We start from the raw sequence: 21,579 nt of genomic DNA, 5'->3' as shown, positions 1-21,579 counted from the left end.
AATCAAATTTTTTTATAAGTTTTAATATTTTCAAAAGATATACATACATACCTTCTTACAACGCACATGTTATATTCTCCCCAAATAAAATATTTCTTATAAATATATACATAGAATGTAACTATAGTAAATTGATATTTTTACTACGTAAAAATTCTGATTTGGAAAATAATTGCATGTAAAAATAAATGCTAATACAGGAGTAATTTAAGATGGGTAAAATAAAGTTTTTATTTTTATACAACATTCACAGTGAGAGTTGCTGACAACAACGAAGACAGATTGTCAACTGAGAGTTGCTGACAACAACGGAGACAGATTGTCAACTGAGAGTTGCTGGCAACAACAGAGACAAATTGTCAACTAAGAGTTGCTGACAACAAAGGAGACAGATTGTCAACTGAGAGTTGCTGGCAACAACAGAGACAAATTGTCAACTGAGAGTTGCTGACAACAAAGGAGACAGATTGTCAACTGAGAGTTGCTGACAACAACGGGGACAGATTGTCAACTGAGAGTTGCTGGCAACAACAGAGACAAATTGTCAACTGAGAGTTGCTGACAACAAAGGAGACAGATTGTCAACTGAGAGTTGCTGACAACAAAGGAGACAGATTGTCAACTGAGAGTTGCTGACAACAACGGGGACAGATTGTCAACTGAGAGTTGCTGGCAACAACAGAGACAGATTGTCAACTGAGAGTTGCTGGCAACAACGGAGACAGATTGTCAACTGTAATATCTTAATTTTATTCAACTTCTTATGCTTGCCAGACAGATTGTCAACTGAGAGTTGCTGGCAACAACGGAGACAGATTGTCAACTGTAATATCTTAATTGTATTCAACTTCTTATGCTTGACTAGATAGAAGGACTAAACATAAATAAATTATTTAAATGCAATTTTAATATTCAAAAGCGAGGCTTTTACCTGAAAAATGATTTTCTATCATCCACTAAACAAATATTTAGCCTAATCTAAATAATAAACACATTTTCATATTATAAACTGCTAAAACCTAAGTATAAAAAATATATCATTACAAATTAGTGAAACATAAAATAATATTAAACATAATATTATTAGTTAGACATATATACTGATTGTTTCTTTGAATTTTGAGAAGCAAATTAATATGTAATTGGAGATCAAAAATTATTATTAAAAAAATAGGAATCATACTAGGAATGAAAATAAATATGACATTGAATTAATTTTTTTGGAAAACTAGATAAATATTATTGCCACAACAAGAAGTTCATATTCAAAAAACGCTGGGGTTTTGTAAGAATGATAAATTTCACACCAAATTAATATTTTAAATTTTATATACACAGGAATGAGGGAACAATGTATTTTACTACTTTAGTGGAAAAATATTTCCTCAATTTTGATTATCATCTAAAAAATATAAATAAATGTGCATCTTGGATCACAAATGATGCAAGTAAAATATCAAATTCATCAAATCAAAGTTGTAGTACATATTTATAACGTTGTCGTATTTACTAACTACATCTTCTTGCAGTGAAATATGAAGGGCTAAGACATGGATTATTCATACCTACATTATTATTGAAAAATATAAACACCAATTTTTTTTCATTTGTAATAAAACCGGTTTGCTTTGACATGTTATTAAATTGCCTTCAAACTTTAAATTCAAATCATATTCTCTATTGTCAGAACTGTGCTCTTTATAATTTACGAAATAATATAATGCAAAAACTACCATTTATTGGTCCATGATGTCAAATTTTCTAAAATATCTGTTTCATTTTTCAGGAAACAAAACATTATCTTAAAAATAATGTTGGATACTTTTTAAAAAGAAATCCCTCATAAGATATTATAGTACAGTAAATTTAAAGATTCTCCTTGCGTTAAATGGGGTAGTTATGATTTTTTGCTGTGTTGTACATGACGGAGGAGAACTGAAAAATACAAGTTTTTGACCTCGGCAGACTTCCTGATCCTTGACAAATATGTATCTTAAAAAGTGCAAAATTTTTTTCGGTTTTTGCCGATTTTGATCCTGAAGGACTAACATTTCAGGAAAGGCTTATTCTAACTTCTTTAACCCCTAGGATACGACCAACTACAATAGCAGTTCAATGAAATCATGACTACCTTCAGGTGCACTGCAATGTGTAATGTATAGAGCTAGGTTTTACAAGTTTTTAACACATTTCAATAGTGTCCATGAAAATTCCTAAGTAAAACATTGACATTGTAGATGCCTGTCAATTATTTCAAATATAATTTTCAATATTATATTTGTCTTTGAGATATTTACAAAATATTAGCTGTCTTCTAAGGGTTAAAAGATGACTAAATTAGTTACAATTTGAGATTAGAACAGTTTCTGTGAACCCAATAGTGTTTGAAGTACAACTATTAAAAAAAAAAAATTTTAGCGGCTTTTGTCTTGGACAGCTGTGAAATTCCTACCAGGGGGTTCAAAAAATTCAATAAACCCGAGCCCAGGCCTCAAAAGGGGTAGAGGTACCAAATGCTACCCCCAGTATTATTTTTACCTGGTGGTATATTTACAGGGATTTGAATCGTGCTGCATCTTGAAATTTTTAGAAATTTTGAACACTATCAGGTCCGCAGAGACCATTTTGGTTTAATTGTAACAAATTTAGCCTAAAATATAGATAGCCCTTGTGATCTACCGTGCCTACCGTGATCTCTACTTGTATATATTTAAATATAGAGACCCCTTTGCCGTGTGATCTCTACTTGATATATTTAAATATTGTTAATTCTGTGTTTTTACGTATTGTAGGCATCCTACATAACGCTTGATAACCCGTATGCAGGGACATTGAAGGTATAGATTTGTTTGAAAAAATAAATGTAAAGTCCTTTGTGAGAGCTTTGAAGGAGTAAACATCTGTTACTTATACCAGAGCGGGTACATGGTGGACAGTGGCGGCCAGCTAATATGTGCTCCCGAGCGCCGAACAACCAACAAGATTTCCGACATGGCTAATCACAATACGAAACTCGGTTCGGTTATAATATCTCATACAAAAGGTACCTACTTATTAAGCGCGCTTAACCGGTCAGCAACGTAAGCAGATATACACGATAAAATAACGATAGCAGTCAAGTACAATAAGCGTGTTTACACATCAACGCGTGTGTTTCCACAAAAATCGTCATAACTCCGTTATTCTTCTAGTGACATCCCTAAAACATAAAGTAGAATATTCGTATTGAATGAAGCTTCACATCTCTATTCAAAGTTATCCATAGAAACCCGTAAAAAGACCTACTCAGTGGAAGCAAATTTTACCAGCCAAATCGTAAAACGACGCCAAGAAAGCCGTTTGACGTGCCGACCCGCCTCGCAAGTTTAATTGTTTTTTTAAAAATATATTTTGTATGAAATGGTCAAAAAGTGAAGTGACAGAATTGTTTATTGTACATTTGTACGATGAAATAAGTGTTTTTTTTTTACATTATCCGTGATTTTAGTATCGTTTTTACATAAAACATTACAGGTGAGTCATTTTTACAATTTTTTCATGTTTCCATTCTAAATTTAAATATTTACAAATGTTAATATTTATTTATGATACAACAATTTGAAAGCCTATTTTGTAACCTTTCTAAAACAGTTTTTACTATTCGGCTCCGTTCAGTAATGTTTCATTTATAGAGCTTTGATTGTGAGGCGGTAATAACACAACGTTTTCGTGAAATTGACATTTCGATAAAGACATCTTAGCTTCAAGTTCGCGAAAAGTCGGAGGGGTTAACTTGCAGACCGACTTTGACTTGTGCCTATGTTCGTAGCAGTTCGTTTTCGATTGCGATCCAAAATTTAACTGCTTTGTCGCATATTCTGTGGAACAGTCGAAAGGGTGGGTACATACCAGTTCATACTATTCCTTGCAAATAATACCTTATCAAGGACGGCGTTCGGGGTTTTACCACCACATCAGAAGGAACGGTTTATTCAGTAGAAAGTTAAACTAAAATGCGTATGTTTGATATTATTGTCGATATCGTGGTTTCAATTTACCATCTGCTATTTTTCAGCGAATGTTCCGCTTCTTCGATACAAGCATACAGGATAAAACATGTCATTAAGAGATGAGTGATGGTCAGATTACTTATTATCAGTTTAGTCAGTACTCGCCGTTGCCGGGCATTGTCTGTTGAATTTAAAACTTTTCTTACTCTGCGAAAGTTTTGAAGTTTAATTGCAGGTTATATCGATCTTGTATATCAATTATTAATAAGGCATATCAATTGCAGGTTGTACTAATTTATGATTACTTTTGTGTTTACTCAACGTATAAATTAAGAATGAGTTTGAATGTGGAATACATTAAGAACAATAGGTCGAGTTTTGAAAACAAAGTGATAATAAAAAATGCCGGTCCACCTAAAACCTGAACTGATAATAAAACAAGAGTGCAAATCTGGATCGAAGAAGTTTACTCGATCATAAAACAATGTATAACAAAGCTTCGTAGCTCTGTGCATGTGATCAATTGAATAGTTTATTTTATTTTCCGTGTTTAATTTACGATATTGATTCAGTTTGGACAATTGGCGGTGTTACTGATGTAACTCACCTTTCTGAAAAAATCAAAAAACATAATTCTTGTCATTTACATTTACAAAAAGTTTTGAGCTTAAAGGTTTTAGAAAAAGTTGACATAAGAATACAATTGGATTCAGGCTACCGTGCCTAAGTTAAACACCATAATGAGCTATTTAATAAAAATCGATACAGGTCAAATTTCCCAGAACATGATTTCAATGTGACGCTTAAAACGTATGACTTCCTAAATAAAGTTCAGTAAAAGGTGAACTCTGTGCAATTTACACCCGCGACGATTTTTCAAAAGCTAACGGCGCTTTATCAATTTTACAACTTTTTTATAGTACTTGTTTATTAGAAGACTTACCGAGACTGTGAAATTACTAAAACTTTTGTGCACCATTCATGACCTTTGGAATGACCTCAGTTGAAAGCTTAAGATGTTTCTCAACGTTAAAAAGAATAAAATCTTTTTTAAACACGTTGAGCCAAGACAGACTGAACTCACTATCAGTGTTTAGCATTGATAGAGGTCTTCGCTAAACAAAAGGAGCAGAGAATAGAACTTCTTTATAAATAGGTATGTACATTTATTTAATTTATTTTATGACTTAATGTTGTAATCCGTGAACCCCCACATATTTTGACCACCGGCCGCCACTGATGGTGGATGACCTCCAGCCTTTTACCGACAAGTTAGTCCTTCGGGGTAAAAATTAACGAAAACCGAACAAAGGTCGAAAATATTGGTGTTTTTTTTTTGATTTGGAGGTCTGACAAGATCGAAAATTTGGTTTCATCACTAGGCTCTTCACAATAATATACAACAAATATAAAAATCATAACTACCAAATTTTATGCAAGATCCCCTTGCGGCGATTTTACTGTAATTGATAACTAGCTGAAAAATGTTAATTTAACCACAGGAAACAAGAAAAATGATTGCTTGTATTAATTACCTCCACGGCTGAGGTGTAAGCTCCTTGGCTTCAGACCCAGACGTTGCGGATGTAAATATGAGCATCGGCAAACAAAATTTTATTTAATTTATATTATGAATATGTGTACATATTTGTTGCGGACTTGATTTTACTCTTTGTAATGTTTATAAGACTCCTTTTGCTTAATTTAAAACAGTATATTTTTCTTGTCAAAGAATATTTATCAAAATAATGTTAAACCCTTTTCTCTCAATGAGTTCATAAAGTCGATACATTAAATTAAAGACTAAAACATCTTAAGTCATCAAGTTATGTATGTACTAATGGTTACATAGAAAATGTATACCTACGTAAAAAGGTTTTTATATTCACGGGGAATATTATTTCTAAAGATTATAATCATGCATTATGTGTCAAATTCATATCTCAGGGTGGATATTGTGTTTATCACAGTCAAATTCATGATTAATGTACATGCATTCAAACTAAAATACTTTATTTTAATGGCCATATTGCACACTTTTACAAAACACTGTGTTAATGAAAATAAAAAGCTACATATGTACTTTCTTTGGTAATACAGTAAAACTCGCATATAAGGTTACCCACATAGGAAGTTTTGTTTTTACGGTCCCTTGAAAATAGAAAATAAATTATTTAATTTGGAACGCACCAAAGAAGTTAACCCCTTGGGTTAATTTCTTCAGTTTTGGGAACAGCTTAAATGGTCTCATAGAAATCGTTGTCTCCCTTACTGTCATGGTCAGAAATATGATCTAAACAGTGTTAGAAAGAGAAAACACCAAGCTTTATATTCAAATCTAGAAGTTAACTACAGATCAATTAAAATGTACACCTCTATATGAAACAAAAGCTTCGGACTGCAATTTATGAAACTTTGTGAATTTTTTATCAATTATTTTTATATGAAATGAAAAAAAAAATTAGGTGACAATAACTTTCATACTACATTTTTCTAATAAAACGTTTAGTTAGGTGCAGGGGGGTATAACTAAAGATCAAATATTGGAACCGAAATATTGTGACGTCATATGATTGCCTAATTATATCCGCCAATGAAAAACTCTGAAAGTCTATGGAATAAACTTTCAGAGCTTTTCATTGGTGTATAGTATAATAAGTAGGCTCCGAATGAGAATTTCACTGTCTATATATTGGCATATCCATGGTTTTTTAGGACCAATTTGTTTCATATAAAAAGCCCAAAGATATCGATCTAGTGAGGGGTTTATTTATGGTTCTGTGTTTAGACGAAAAGACATAAGGTGAGCCATTTTTAAACTGTTTTAAATTTTCACATAATAATAAAATATGAAAGCGTATTTCATCACCATTCAAAAACAGTTTTATGTTTGTGTATCCATTCAGAAATATTCAATTTATTTGGATTTTATTGCAAAGCAGAAATACTCCAACCTTCTGACAGGATATGCCAGAGGCGTGAGGGATTAAAAACCTTATAAGAGAGTTTTATTGTACGACATACACATTTGAAAACACAAAGTTTTTAACTCGTGTTTTTATAATCTTCCAACAATTTAGCTTAACAATAATTGAGGATGGGTTGTTTCATGGAATTTGAACAATTCATCAAATTTCAACATTCATTTGCGAGTTCTGTGAATGTCTTATTCAAATTCTGTTATTACATCATTATAGGCAAGTTACTTGTCAGAACTGAAATAATAACAGAACTGGAAAATTGAAGAATTGTTCAAATTCTCTGAAACAACCCGTCCTAATACTGAATAATCCATTCCAAATTATAAATATTATGGTCTTGATATGCCTTTTTTTATAGTTCGGTAGGAAACAAAGAAAAACTAATCACACACCAAGCTAATTGCCACATAATAAAACAGGAATGATTTCTTCTTTGAATTAGGCAAATTATAATCTACATTATGTAAGCAATCAGTCAGGGAATAACATATTATTTTACGCATATCATAACGTAAAGTTAATACAAGCATGATGATAATACTAATACAATAATAAAAATATCTTTATACATAGTCGGTTAAGAGCGACAAGAGGCATCATGAAGCCTTTTAAATAATAAAAGGATATTGTGAAGAACACTTGGTTATTAAAAACTCAAAGATGTTGGTTATCCACTTATAGCACTTAACCGATGATATACGTAATGCCATTTTGTTTTTGAAAAACAAATTGAGGACGCTTTACAATTCAATAAGAAAGAAAATCTTAAATATATTATTCTCGTCTTGACAAGTTGGAGCCAAACATGAGGCTTGGGTTGGAGTAATGTCGTGGTAACTTATGTAATGGCGGTTTTGTGTCAAATTTATGTATTTGTTGAAGAATACGCAACTTGCCATTCGAAAATCGATTTGCACGTCATTTTATTACGGCATAACCTTGCGTACTGTAAATTAAAATGATTTATTGGTAACTGCCACAACGGAGATAAGGTTTGATCACCCCACATTCAGTGAGAGCATACAAAAAAATTGAACTACAAAGGTGGTAAGCCATATTCCATCATATTGCGAATGTGTCAGTAATTTTTTTTACACAGAAGTAATGCCAGATATTTGAATGTTAGTTAGTACACATTTTAATTGTGCTGTTTGCTAGCGGATTTGCAAACAGCTGCCCAGGAAACAAACATCTATAATATGAATACACAAATTGAAAGTAAAATAATTTTTAAGTACGTACTCAGTTGAACCATGATTTGTCAACTCGTCGAAAAACAATAAAAAAAAAAAAATTAAATAATTTAACAAAAATACATTCAAGCCACTTTATATGTAAAAATGAACTGTTTCTATAAAATAAAACTTCAATGTCGGATAGCTAGCTTTTAGATTTCCAATAAAAATACTATCTAGTGTAAAAAAATTCACTAAAACTAATAATGCAAAGAGTTTCCGATTACAAATTCGGGTAAGCTCGGGTTTTCATATAAGTTATCGGTGGCCGTATTAAAAAATTCCAATAAAAAAACACTAGCTACTCTTCAAGCACTTTGTCCATTCCCCCCAATGGCCACCGCCTAGCACTAGGGCTGCTCGAGCCAGGAGCCCTGGATGGTGTTGGGGGCCTTCACCTTGATGTTGAACTGTTTGAGGGTGGCTTCGAGGGCCGCCCCGTTCCCGCTGAAGTAGGCCGACACCGCATTGTGGAATAGCAGCAACTGTTTGTGCATCACCTTTATCTAGAAATATAAATAATAATACAGAGATATTAATAAGATAACTTTGATATGCTCCATGTCTATTATCTTTCTTTCTAAGGCGATTCACCACGTCGTGTTCCATTCGGAATTGGGCTGCTTACAATAACACTGCTTATGTAGATGTCGATAAGGTTTAAAATCCTGCTGCCTGTTTTGATTTATGCAAGAAAAACATTGCCAAAAAGTATGTTTTATTTTTGGAAGTTCAGGCACAAATATTTAAATGTTTTCTAAAGAACTTAATTTGTCACCCTATACAATAAAACCATACCCGAAAAGGGATTTGTAAGTAGGAAATTTGGAACTGTAAAGCAGATTTTAGAGGCCTGAGGCTGTGGTTTGGTTCCAACGCACAACAAATATTATTTGTGACAAGAAATGAGGTGCCAACATATTTTACAAATATGCTTTTCTCTTTTAATCTGGTGCTTTAATTTATTTTTTAATTTTACTATTTAAAATTTTACATGAAAGATGGTAATTTTAGAGATTTTGACTACCCACTTTGTTAACGGGAAAGTTAATATACGTATATATATTTGTGAAGAAAACTGTGTTTCTAATAAACTAAAATACAATAATTCCGAGTGATGGACACTCTCAGTATCGCCCCGGTGAAAGACTAACATTCAGAATCAAAAGTACCAAGTAAGTGACCAGCTATTACTCTAACGGCCTTGGTCGTCGAGTGCTTAAGATCCTGACGTATTTTATTTAATTACTTTGTTATTAATTAATTAATTTAAAATCATACGATGACATGTATAGCTTATTTGTAGCACATTCCAGAGTGGTAGACACTTTCAGTATCGCCCTGGTAAAAGACCACTATTCAGAATCGAAACAATGCTTAAAATGTTTGGTCACCAGATCTGAATAGCCAAATTCTTCCCCACTCTCATCTTCCCCATCCCCATTACCTTCAGCCCAACAATATACCCCAATTGGGTATTTCATAATCCCACTGGCTTCAGACGGCTGGAAGCAGTTAGGACTCTTGAGCGGTATAATTATAAAAAATAAAATAAAAATAGGAATATTCTTTAACAAATTTGAAGACAAGAAATTCCTATGCTTTTTAAATATATTTTACACATTGTAGATTTTAATTCTACACCTATTATTATTTTAATTCTATGCCTATTAGAACATACTTCCTTTTATGGTGCTATTATCAATGTGTACTTCAGACTGTACTTCAAACAAATGATGTAATAACAGTTGACCTTTTAATTAACCCCATTAGTACAAATGCTATTCTGTTCTAACATAAATATATCAATGCTCTTCAGTCCTCATTGATAGTAAAACATTACGCAGTGCACACATGCTAACACAATCATAAGCTGGATTCTGAGTAGATAAAATGAACAATTTTCATTGTATGTATGTCAAATAGATATTATATACACAGCTTTGGCTGAGTTCTAACACTCTATTATTGATATATTGTCTGACAGTTAACTCATACCACTCCTTTGTCGAGTGTGGCTCGACATTATATTTCTTACACCAACTCCTATGTCGAGTCATACTCGACATTATAGTAACGCAATAATAAAAATAATTTAAATTATAAAAATAATTTAAATTATCGAAAAATAATTTAAATTATCAAATGTATTTTTTTTTCTTTTAAACACTTTATATCTCATTCTGAATATTCCGAATACGCAAAATACATATATCTCGTCAAGTTTCGCCTTTTAGATAATTTTTAAAATCGTATTATTTTTAACCTTGTAAATGCACTGCGCAGTTATTTGGTTGCGACGCATGTAAGTAGGTAGGTACTTGCCTGTCTACCTGCGTAACGATAGGAAGCGCTGTGGGATTTCTCCCAACACATAACAAAGGATTCTTATACCTATTCACTTGTTATCACATAATATTTTGTTCTGTTTGTGTATTTACATTTGTTTTTACTGTTTTTAGTAGAAAATATTTCGTTAGTAGTGAATAAGGGCATATTAAGTTGTTAATTTTATATATTTCTATGTTTTTTGTACTCTATGTAAAGAAAGAGTAATAAAAATTACATATTTTAAAAATTTTTGTTTAACTTTTTATTGAGGCCACTTTTTATCCCTTTTTTGTAAATTAATTAAGGAGTTGGTAGTAGGTAATTAAAAAAAAAATTAGGAGTGCAAAGGGTTAATGGATACAGCTGCGTAACTTATAACTAAAATGATGCTGCAAGCTGAAAATAGTTGCATTGCCTTAGAAAATCGAGAAAGAAAAAGCTGTTTAAATTTCATGATGCCAGAGTTCATCGTTTGAGTTAGTTACTGACTGTATTCATGTATGATTGTGTTACAAATGTATAGATCCAGAAATAATGCAAGGCAATGGTGTGATGGTTAGTAACTTATTTAGTTCTTTTTTTTTAATGACAAGGTTTTTTATGCATAGCACAAAGGATAACAAATTATTATAAGAAATAATTAGTCACCTGAAATATCCATACAAAATGAAAATATCTCATGAGTAAAAATAAAAATGCCGCCGACGGGAATTGAACCCGCACCTTCTGATGTCCGGTCAGGTGCTCTGGACCACTGAGCTACGTCGGCTTATTCCAAACACGCCAAAGAATTCAATATGTACTAGTACTTCAATCAATAATTACTGCTTATTATATTTTTTCACCTGAAAACAACCATCTTTACTTTTGTATGAAAGGCTTTGTTAGTGCTGAATTTCCTATTATAGTTAGTTCTGTAAGTGAGTTGTTCCAGGTTGCAACCTGCGGGGTGAACAACCTGTGATAAGACAGGGCACCAGAAGACGAAAGATAAATACACTTAATTCTGTTTTTACACGGTGGATACGTTCCACAGAATGCCGTTTTAAAAATACAGTGCGTTTTGTATGAGAAAATGGGTGATAGTTTCATTTGGATAATGTATGAATGGAAATTCTATCTCAATCGTATCTCGATTCGATTCTATTCTATCTCAATTCTAAGTCCGGATACATATTACCATTACGCTTTGTGGATTGTATTTCAAAAATGTGTAAAAAAAAAAGGATAGTAAAACAGAATTGACTTTGCAATCTACTGACCCGATTTTCGTCTAAGAATTTCAGCTTGACAGAGACGTCCTGTTTCAACTTCTCGTAGTTCTGACGGTGAGTCTCGTACTGCTTCTTGATCTCCTCCACGTTCTCCGTGCTGGGGGCGGTGGTGGCCGGGCCGCTCAGGCTTGCTGACTCCAGGTCACTGCGGTACGCATCGTACTCGATCCTGCAACCAGATTAAAGGAAGTTTATACCCACCGTTACCTGACGACGCAGATATTAATTCCAAAGGATCACTTATTGGTCTCACAATGATGTGAGCTAACTTAAATTAAAAAAAATAAATAAAAATATTGACTTGTCTACTGTATAACCCTTTGAGTTCAGCATTTTTTTTTAATAAATTAATGGATTACAAAAAGTTACCCTGATAAACTTTTTTGGTTTACAATGTTTTCTATGTAATCATTTTTATTCATATTATGTAATAATATGATACGAGAGGTGTCTGATGGTAAATGAACCTAGGGTAGTAAGAGTCAACCAATTCCAGTACAATAATTAAAAAAAATATATTCCTCAATCCCTCAGACTTATTTGATTGCTTTTGTGAACAACTCATATGAAATCGTTGTGTCTTCCTTAATGTTATAGTGAGAAATATGATCTAAACCAGAGGTTCCCAAAGTGGTCTATATGGACCCCCAGGGGTCGATATCGGCTTGCTGGGGGTCTATGTCAGCGAGAATAAAATTCGGGGGTCCATGAGATTCCAATGGGGGTACATACGAGTGGACCCCCATTTACCTCAAGTCAACAATTAGGAGTTCCGTAAATGACACAATAGACCTAACACAAATATAATAGACTGAGAAATTACTTATTTGATATTTGTATTTTTATATTTTGTAAAGTTGTTAATTGAGGAATATAAATAGAGTCTATGTTCCTTTTCTCGTCAGAATTAATATATTCAAGCGAAACATTGCACATTGGAAGCCGCGAATTTTTCTAGTTCCCCAACTTGTTTTTGAAAAATGTCTAGGGTAATAATGACATTCAACATTTAAATGCACTTCACACAGACTTCAAAACTAAGTTTGAGGACATTTTGACTATGGAAATGCAACGTTGAAGAATAGGATATCATGTGACAAGAAGAACTGACCGGAATAAGCACTGACAAAAACTTAAGGGGCAGTTCTGTAGGGCTAGCTACAGAAAGAAATTCCCGTTGCTTATCCTGCTTCATTTTCATTTGGTGTAATACCTCACAAGGGTGCCCCTTTCTGCACAATGTAAAGACAGAGCAACTATACCGCCACCCGGTTGTTGGGCAGGCAAGGGAATATTTTTACTAAAAAAATAAATGGTTATCACATGGGACATTAATAGTTTTAGGAAAATTCAACATTCGGCAGGAGGGGGTCTACGGAAAAAAAAAATTTGACAAGTGGTCTACGGGGCAAAAAAGTTTGGGAACCTCTTATCTAATAACATACAATTATTTTGTGATACACAAAATAATTGTATGTTATTTTTTAAGTTTAAAACTACTATTATGTAATGATATTATTTTTCTTACTTTTGTACTAAATAATTGTATGTTATTTTTTAAGTTTAAAACTACTATTATGTAATGATATTATTTTTCTTACTTTTGTACTCTATTATATGTTTACTTATAAAAGGCAGTATAGCCGTTTATGTATTTAAAATAAAAATAAAAATAAATCTAAACAGTTAGAAAGAGAAAATATCACAGAAAGTTTTATATATTTTCAACATGAAATGTATTAATTAACTCTATTCAGTCAGTTAAAAACAACTTTCGAAACATGTATACATTTTTAATTAATTATTTAGATTAAAAGGAAGTGTGTTTTTATCATGTTTCTCTATCTCTAAATTCAATTACAATGTCTGATTCCGTAATTAATTTTAGGTATGTAATATTAATTATATGGTGTCTTAAACAGCTTACAAAATATATTTTTGGAAAATATACAGTTTTTACGAAAATTTGGACCAACATTGAAAAAAATCACATTTAACATTTCTGGTATGGAATCCGTTAGTTCCATTCTGTGACCATATTTATTTGTTTATTTTTTAACACCCTTTTTAGCGGCTTTTATGTAGGAATATTACAACTAAACGGTTTTTTTATACATAACTGAATGGAAAGCATAAAAATGATAAAAAAACATGTAAATTTTGGCGAAAATGCCCGTAGACGACATACAGTAAACAATGTTTCCTTTTTTAATTACAAAGTAAATTTATGGTAATTAAATGTAATAATTAACATTGTATACCTTGCAGCTTCGTACTGACGGATCGTCAACAGGGTGTCCTCTATCGTCTTGTGGCACAAGGTGTTCACAGATGACGTAAAGAAGTTGAGTGCCCCTAAAAGTGTTTCCCCGTTTCTGGTGAGGTTCCTCTGAGTTTCAGAGTTGTAGAGGAATTCCTCTTGCAGCTCGGGGGACTTCTGAGCCAGATCTGAGAAGGCCTCGCCCAGTGCGTGCTGCAATTGTAAATACAAATTATTAAAATTATTATTACTAAATTAAAAAACATTGTTATTTATCTGAAAAAAACAAAATTATTGTCTATATTACGTGCTTAGAGAATTAACAAGCTTAGAAATATTGCTGAGTAAATAAATAATCCATAATATACAAATGCACCTTGCACATTAAACCGTACCAGGCGGTACCAAGCGCGGTCTAGACCAATAAGTCGGAGCAGGCAACAAGATATCACTTCTCGTTTGCGCGAGGGGATTGCACATGAACAACGGGACATAAGCCGTGGCCTACGAAACGGCAGGCAGATAGATTTCAGATACGGGATTGAATAAAGAATTGACCATAATCTGGGGAGCGCTCCACGTGTCCCAAGGAGTTAGATTCTAAAAGCGGAAAAAAAAGGGCAGCGTGCTTCCAACGTTATGGAGGGATGTAAAATAACCAACGGAGAATGTTCCTAATTCTCTCTGAGTGGCCCAGACTACGTCAAGGGCGTACGGTTAAGGTTTAGGCTCCTTCACATGATCCAATGGAAGTCTGGAGGCATTGGAGGCAGCAAGAGGACCAGGAGATTTCTCTCAGGGCCTATGTCATCTTATGGGGATGCTTGATGTTGTATAGAGAACATAGGGATCACTGATAATGAACTGATATTCTTTAAAAGCTACATGGGAAATAGAAAGCAGACTGTGAAACTTAACAACATAACTAGTGAGTGTATTGATGTCAAATTTGGGGTGCCTCAAGGAAGTATGTATTCTGTTCCTAATTTACATTAATGACCTATGCCACATAAAATGTGACGGAGAAATCATCAGTTTTGCGGATGATATTGTTCTCGGATGATCTGTCCTTATGTTAGAATACGGTATTATAGGATGGGGCAGTGCAAATAAAAATATACTAAATCCACTAATTAAAACTCAAAAAGCCATAATGAAAATTATACTGAAAGTTCCTGTAAGAACTAGCGCTGACGAAATCTTCACCAATCTTAACATAATGTCAATTAAACAACTATATTCTAAAACTATACTCATTTACATTCATAAGTACAAAACCCAAGAAATAACAACAAACACGTACAATAGAAACACTAGATCTCATGGTCAAAAACTTATCCAACAAATAACTACTAATACAACTTTTGGGCAAAAAAGCTTCTTATATCATAGTATTAAACTCTACAATAAAATACCACTCTCACTCAAAAACCTCAACATTATAACATTTAAATCTCAAATAAAAAGCTGGATACTTAATATAGGGAGATCTGAAATAGAAAATATACTGATATCAAACACAGACTAAAACCGAATCTACTAAACTGAACTATACAAAAAAACACTATCTTACTTATTTTAAAATTATTTAAAAAAATATATATTATACTACATGATATGTATATGTTTATAATTAAATTCATATGTTACTTTGTTGTAATATTAATTTCTTATAATTAAATTATAATATGTAAATGAAATCCTCAGCACGGGAGATCCCAGTGAGGATATCATTATCTTCATATGTTACTAAGAAAAGAAGACAATAAATCATTATTATTATTATTATTATGTGTGGATGGTCTTTTTGAGGATAAGAAGGAGTGAACGTGGGTCTTGAAGAGACCGATGTTGTAGGAGGGATGAGGCCGGTAAATCAATCCAGTCAAGCTGTTGAACTCAGATCGAATCATAGAAACGACCCATTCTCATGTTACAAAATTAGGGCGCGCATATGGCATGTTTCCCAACTATATACCGGTACCGAAGGGATCAATGACGCTAATTCCTAAGAGCATCTTCCATTGAACTACCGGTAGAACAAGGACAGCATTCCCATGTGACACCTGTGCTCTAAAGATTGCAATCTGTTAAGACAGGGTAATCTATCAAACGGACTGACTGTTTCTCAACAAGGGTTTTTTAAAAATATTTTAGGTGTCCAGAGCAGAGATGGCTACAAAATTCAACAGTTCAATCCTACTACAATAATTATAAATGGAAAGTTAGCAATGATACAAGGACTTAGCTAGGCAGATGTTTGAACCCACAAATGCCCTGCTTTCTCCCCCTAGGACTGCCTGGGAGCGGGTGACGACACCCCCCACCACAAAATGAGGTGCACATTTCACCATTTTCTTTTGTCTCATAATTTTTCATTTTTGCAGGTGGCTGTAAATTATTATTTTTACCTGTTATTATTGATACCTTGTACAAATAACCTGTTAAACTAACCAAATAGAGTAGATATTACTAACAAGTTACTAATACGCAGCACTTGCATACTGCGAATAACATTGTATGCATGGACATTTTGGAGGTCTTGTTTTGAAATTTTTAATGTAGACTCGTTATATCAAAAAAAATTGCTTCCTTGCAGTACCTAAAACAGGGCGGGGAAGTGGTGGGCCTTCTCCAGAACCCACAAATGTTGCCTGGGTAGCTATACGATGCTTTGGACCGATCGACCATCTAACAGACTAAAGACATCAATCGCATGTAGGATGTTTCATGCCAAAGTAACTGACCATAAGCAATCTTTAAGAACCAAACTTTGTTTATCTTAACTTACGTTTACAGATTATGTATTTTAAGAACTCTATATGTATTTTAAGTTACAGCAATTTTGAACACATTCGTACATCATATTATTTAAACCTTAGCAAAGATTCCATAATTAAAGAACATTTTATGAGAAAAAAACCTAATTTACCAAAATGATTTTCCAAAATTGTTATTAATTTTATCAAGCCACACATAGGCTAATGTCAGCATCGAAAAGATATTTTGCTAAAATGTACCCAGATCTAAAGGCCAATTTCTGACATTTACGATGGTGATTTAAAAACAATTTGTTTTAGAGAATACGGCACATAGGAAAAATAGAGTTTGCAACATTTAGTGATATGTTGTTTTAAAAATAATTTTATTTAGAGAATACGCCACATAGAAGTAGTTAGTCTAAGCGCCCTTAATGGGATTTTTTTTTCAATCATACACATTTATTATTATTAACTAGCTGTACCCCGCCATAAATTGTTGTGGCTCAGACTGTCTCTTCAGATAGAGAAACAATAGCGCATGTTGCCTTTACGTCCAACAGATGGCGTTGTTTCAAAAAAACAATCATATTTGTCCAACCTGTCACAGGTGACATTTATATAATATAGGTATATGAAAACACACGCGTATTTGAATGCAACGTTGTTTCGAACTTTCAAAGCAATCGGTGAATAACTTTTGAACAAACAAACATTTACATTTTTATTTATTTAGATAGATAATGAAGAAAGTTACCTGTGTCGTCACAACATGGTAGAAGTGACTCGTTAGCGCTCGGGATAATCTGAGAATATTGGCGTATTTCCGCTGCGTGTCTCTCAAGTGCTCGATTTGTGCTTCCAAATCTAGAATAAACAAAAAATTAGAATTAAAGACTTTATCATGTTACTGAAACTTATATGTCCGTCATGTACAGGGTTTTCCAATAAGAGGTGTTATTTTGATATTCAATCGAAAAAGATCAATGGTTTCGTTGCTTGTGTGGCACGTAGCGCCGTCTCGTTGAAAGTAAACGTTGTCCAGATCAATACCATCCAATTCCGGCCATAAAAAATCATTAATCATCTCTCGATAGCGATCCATTCACCGTAACTGTTGCTCCAGCCTCATTTTCGAAAAAGTAAGGTTCAATGACTCCGCCGGACCATAAACCGCACCAAACAGTCACACGTTGAGGAAAGAGAGGCTTTTCAACAATAACTCTTGGGTTTTCCGAGCCCCAGATGCGACAATGTTGCTTGTTGACGAAGCCACCGAGGTGGAAATGGGCCTCATCACTCAAGATGATTTGCATTTGATTCACTCAAGTGTATTTTAATAATTTAAATGCGTTGTTGAAGCGTGTATCGTTCCATTTATATTAATGGTGTAGTTTCTACTTGTCAAATGTCAAAAAATGACAGCTTCAAAAGTAACATCTACCAAAATAGCGGGGTATTCAAAATAACACCTCTTATTGGAAAACCCTGTATTAACTATACATTTTATTTATTGTGTCTTCATATGTATAAAACTTATTGTTTTACAATCCAACTTTAACCTTACAATGACTAACCCTATTTATTGTTTCTTTACATTGTATATTCTTTTACGTTAGAATTTTTAACCTCACTAGGACAAGCCTGTGTTGAGGTTAATAATTTTACAAAATAATAACAATAAAAAAATAGCATACAGATTATATATTAAGAGAACATTATTGTTACATTAACGTTTCTACGAATTGGGTACCTATTAATCTAATTCCAGCCAATTCATTACAGTATAATGTAGTAAACATGTAGGGTGACCATGATATACATTGAAATTTAATTGCAAGAAAAAATAAAATTAACTATTATTTTAAAAAGGAGAGAAGAAAAAAAGGGAAAAATTACATTATAAAAGGAAAAGGATGAAAAAATGTACATTTACAAATATTTAAAAGGACAAAGATGAGAGAATATGTTGGAAATCCTCGGATACATATTTTATTGAAGTTATTTAAATATCAACATTGAAATAGAGTTGTTATTAACAGTAGAATACAAAGATGAAGTTGATAAATAAACTTAGGTTGGGATGTTTAAAACACTAATCACATTTGATTACCACCGAATCATTAAACGGCACCACGGCCTGCGTGGTTGAGGGCTAAGGGTCTCGACTAGCAAGCTGGAGGTCGCGGGTTCAAATCCCGGCGTGCACAAGTAAATTTTAATTGATTAATTTGTCCTATTTCACAAATTACTTATTTAAAATAACATATAGGTAGTAGATTTGTGGCACCACCATTCAGAATTGAAACGTGCTTGAAATGGCTTTGGCCTTGTTTGATGACCATCTCCTTCCCCTCCCCATTACCTTCGGCCTCACAAAATACCCTGATTGGGGATGCCATAGTCGCACTGGCTCCAAACGGTTGGGAGCAGTTGGGACTCTTGTGCGGTTTCACATTAAAAAATTTGCTGTCTTCGTTAAACCTAAATTTTCAGTGTTTGAATAAATTGTAATCAGCTGACAACCATTAGAACATAAGCGTTATGCTTGAAAGCTGTTCACAAGTTAAAACGGATCGAATATCAGTGTTTAACAGGGACCGTTCAATGCTAAAAATTCAAAATGGCGCTGATCGACGATTTTATGGTCATCAAATGTGACGAGAGTTTGAAACAACCCAACTTTAATAATAATAGATTATTCAAAAATTTGGATGAAATACAAGAAGTAAAATAAATCATATTTTTAAATTTGTTAATTTACCAGCATCAATAGTTCTGGATGACTTTCCGAGCTTCTCATACATTAGCTGTTTGGTGCATTTATAGGTTGAGATACTCCAATTCTTTAGAGAGTCCATTCGAGAGGCACCGCTCTTTAGTAGTCCACCCGCACCTCCATTTTGTGTGGGAGTTGTGCATCCTGTAAACATATTATCATTTATTCAGTGGACTATTACATTCACAGTGCAGATAAAAAATACAAAATCATTGCAATTAAAATATGCACTTTGTGAGAAAGTGATAAAGATCAATATTAATAGAAGACGAAAATAATGCAAAAGTATAGAACAAGATAGATAAAACATGATAAATGGGTGTCAAGAGTAAATAGTATTATGAGGATTAGGGTGTTACGAGGATTACAGAATCGAAATAGAACCCTCTGTTGACAGATTTTATAACATTAAGCTTTGGTTTGAATTAGGTGATTGTTAGGTGTATGGTCAGTGGTAATAGGTTTGATGCTGGCTCGCTGTCGGCTGGTAATATAAATATTACACCAAATGCAATCATATGTTAGGAAAAATAACATTTGTTGTACTAACCGCTGGGCGCTGGAAATGGCATGCTCTGGGAGTGTGTAAGATATTTGGCTTCAGTCCCCGAAGTAACCGAGCCACTAGATTCATTTAGGGCTGGTGTATCCTTTAACATCTCGTGAATACTTCTCTCTGAAGTGCTAGTGACGATCGTCTGCGCCATTGCTACGTCTGACGATATCTAAAACTATCAAAAGAGACGTGTGTTTAGAGAACCATAATAAATACCTACGCCACTGTCTGGCGGCGAAATGTTCCACTAATCATTAATTATGAGACATTGAAACTGTGCGGAGAGTACACCGCGGCAAAACCTTGTACACTGGATGAAGCGTTTCATCGAGATTTACGACGTTAATTAATAAAATTAAAAACTACGAAAACTGACGTCATTATAACATAAAAATTATTTTGACAGATGTACTTGACATTTAAGACACTTCACTCAAATCTAAATAAGTCAGACATTTACCTGCAAATAAAGTTATTTCAATATATATTGCAGTATATTAGGACTAGATATACACTTGAAATGATTAATAAATAAGAAAATGAGTTTTCAGTTTTCACATAAGAATAATTTTCCGATACAAAGCAGCATAAACAACAGAACGCACAGAAGTGCACAGAATTCTGTAATAGTTGTAGTAGTCTATGGTTTTTTCGTTGCTTTTGACTTTGAGTCATAAATAAACCTAAATAAACCATGGACCGAGCAGTAGGATAGAGCAGCGTTTCCCAAAAGGTGTTCTGCGGAACCCTGGGGTTCCGTAGAAGCATCACAAGGGTTCCGCGTTCCGTCCGGATTTAACGTATGTATTTAACAAAAAAATTAACGGGAGCTAGATCCAGCGCGCTTGACCGCCGTCGCCTCCTTCCGTCACCCGCGACCCGTATCGCCCGCCGCAAGCTCAGTCGAGTCATGGTCGAGTCTATGACTGTGACATGAGAGAAGGTGTGTGTTCTCATTCTTTGTTAATTCGTGTGAACTTACAAAGGTGACATTCCAGTGATATTGTTATTCCTGTTCTTATAATCTTGTACTTACGATATCCGTTTTAGGTAAGTATTTTTTTATTTGTTACCAATTGCAGACAGTGCCAAAACAAATAAAAACGATTTATTCATATTCATGTTATTTTTTTACTACAGCCTTTATTAAAAAAATGGATAACTGGCTCAAAACAGGGCGCTTACAAAGTGGCATAAGTACTTCATCAAGTTCATCGTCAGCAAATAATGAAAGTATTTCAGAAGAAGCTGTTGATTTATCCGTAAGTAAATTATACTAACCTAGCAATAGTAATCATTTAGGCCCAGTTCATGAACATATTTTGATTGGTGACAACCCTGAGAAATTACTTTAATGTAGTATTAACAGACGCATGGGTGTTCGACTCTAGCCTTTTAAACAGCAAATGCCATCT

At 33.6% G+C, this 21,579-nt stretch overlaps 1 protein-coding gene across 1 annotated transcript; it reads right to left on the bottom strand.

Annotated features, from left to right (window-relative positions):
* Positions 1 to 5,380: 5,380 nt before the first annotated feature.
* On the bottom strand, positions 5,381 to 20,822 carry Arfip (ADP ribosylation factor interacting protein arfaptin). The gene is made up of 7 exons (XM_089639951.1): positions 20,625 to 20,822; positions 20,159 to 20,339; positions 19,594 to 19,752; positions 17,587 to 17,696; positions 14,072 to 14,283; positions 11,799 to 11,979; positions 5,381 to 8,711 (listed from the first exon to the last, which is right to left on the bottom strand). The coding sequence occupies exons 2-7, from the start codon at positions 20,313 to 20,315 to the stop codon at positions 8,556 to 8,558; spliced, it is 975 nt and encodes a 324-aa protein (XP_089496077.1). The 5' UTR covers positions 20,316 to 20,339; positions 20,625 to 20,822; the 3' UTR covers positions 5,381 to 8,555.
* Between the last annotated feature and the right edge of the window lie 757 nt (positions 20,823 to 21,579).

This window comes from Hesperophylax consimilis, chromosome 15 (assembly GCF_061612785.1).
Source record: "Hesperophylax consimilis isolate HC1 chromosome 15, BYU_Hcon_1.0, whole genome shotgun sequence".
Taxonomy (NCBI): domain Eukaryota; kingdom Metazoa; phylum Arthropoda; class Insecta; order Trichoptera; family Limnephilidae; genus Hesperophylax; species Hesperophylax consimilis.
This window is presented reverse-complemented; position numbering and strand designations above follow the sequence as displayed.

Coding starts and splice junctions, on each gene's coding strand:
- Arfip (XM_089639951.1), bottom strand. CDS start 20,315: ATGGCGCAGACGATCGTCACTAGCACTTCAGAGAGAAGTATTCACGAG. Junction 14,284..17,586: donor ACCATGTTGTGACGACACAG/GTAACTTTCTTC, acceptor TTACAATTGCAG/CACGCACTGGGCGAGGCCTT. Junction 11,980..14,071: donor CGTCAGTACGAAGCTGCAAG/GTATACAATGTT, acceptor ATCTGGTTGCAG/GATCGAGTACGATGCGTACC.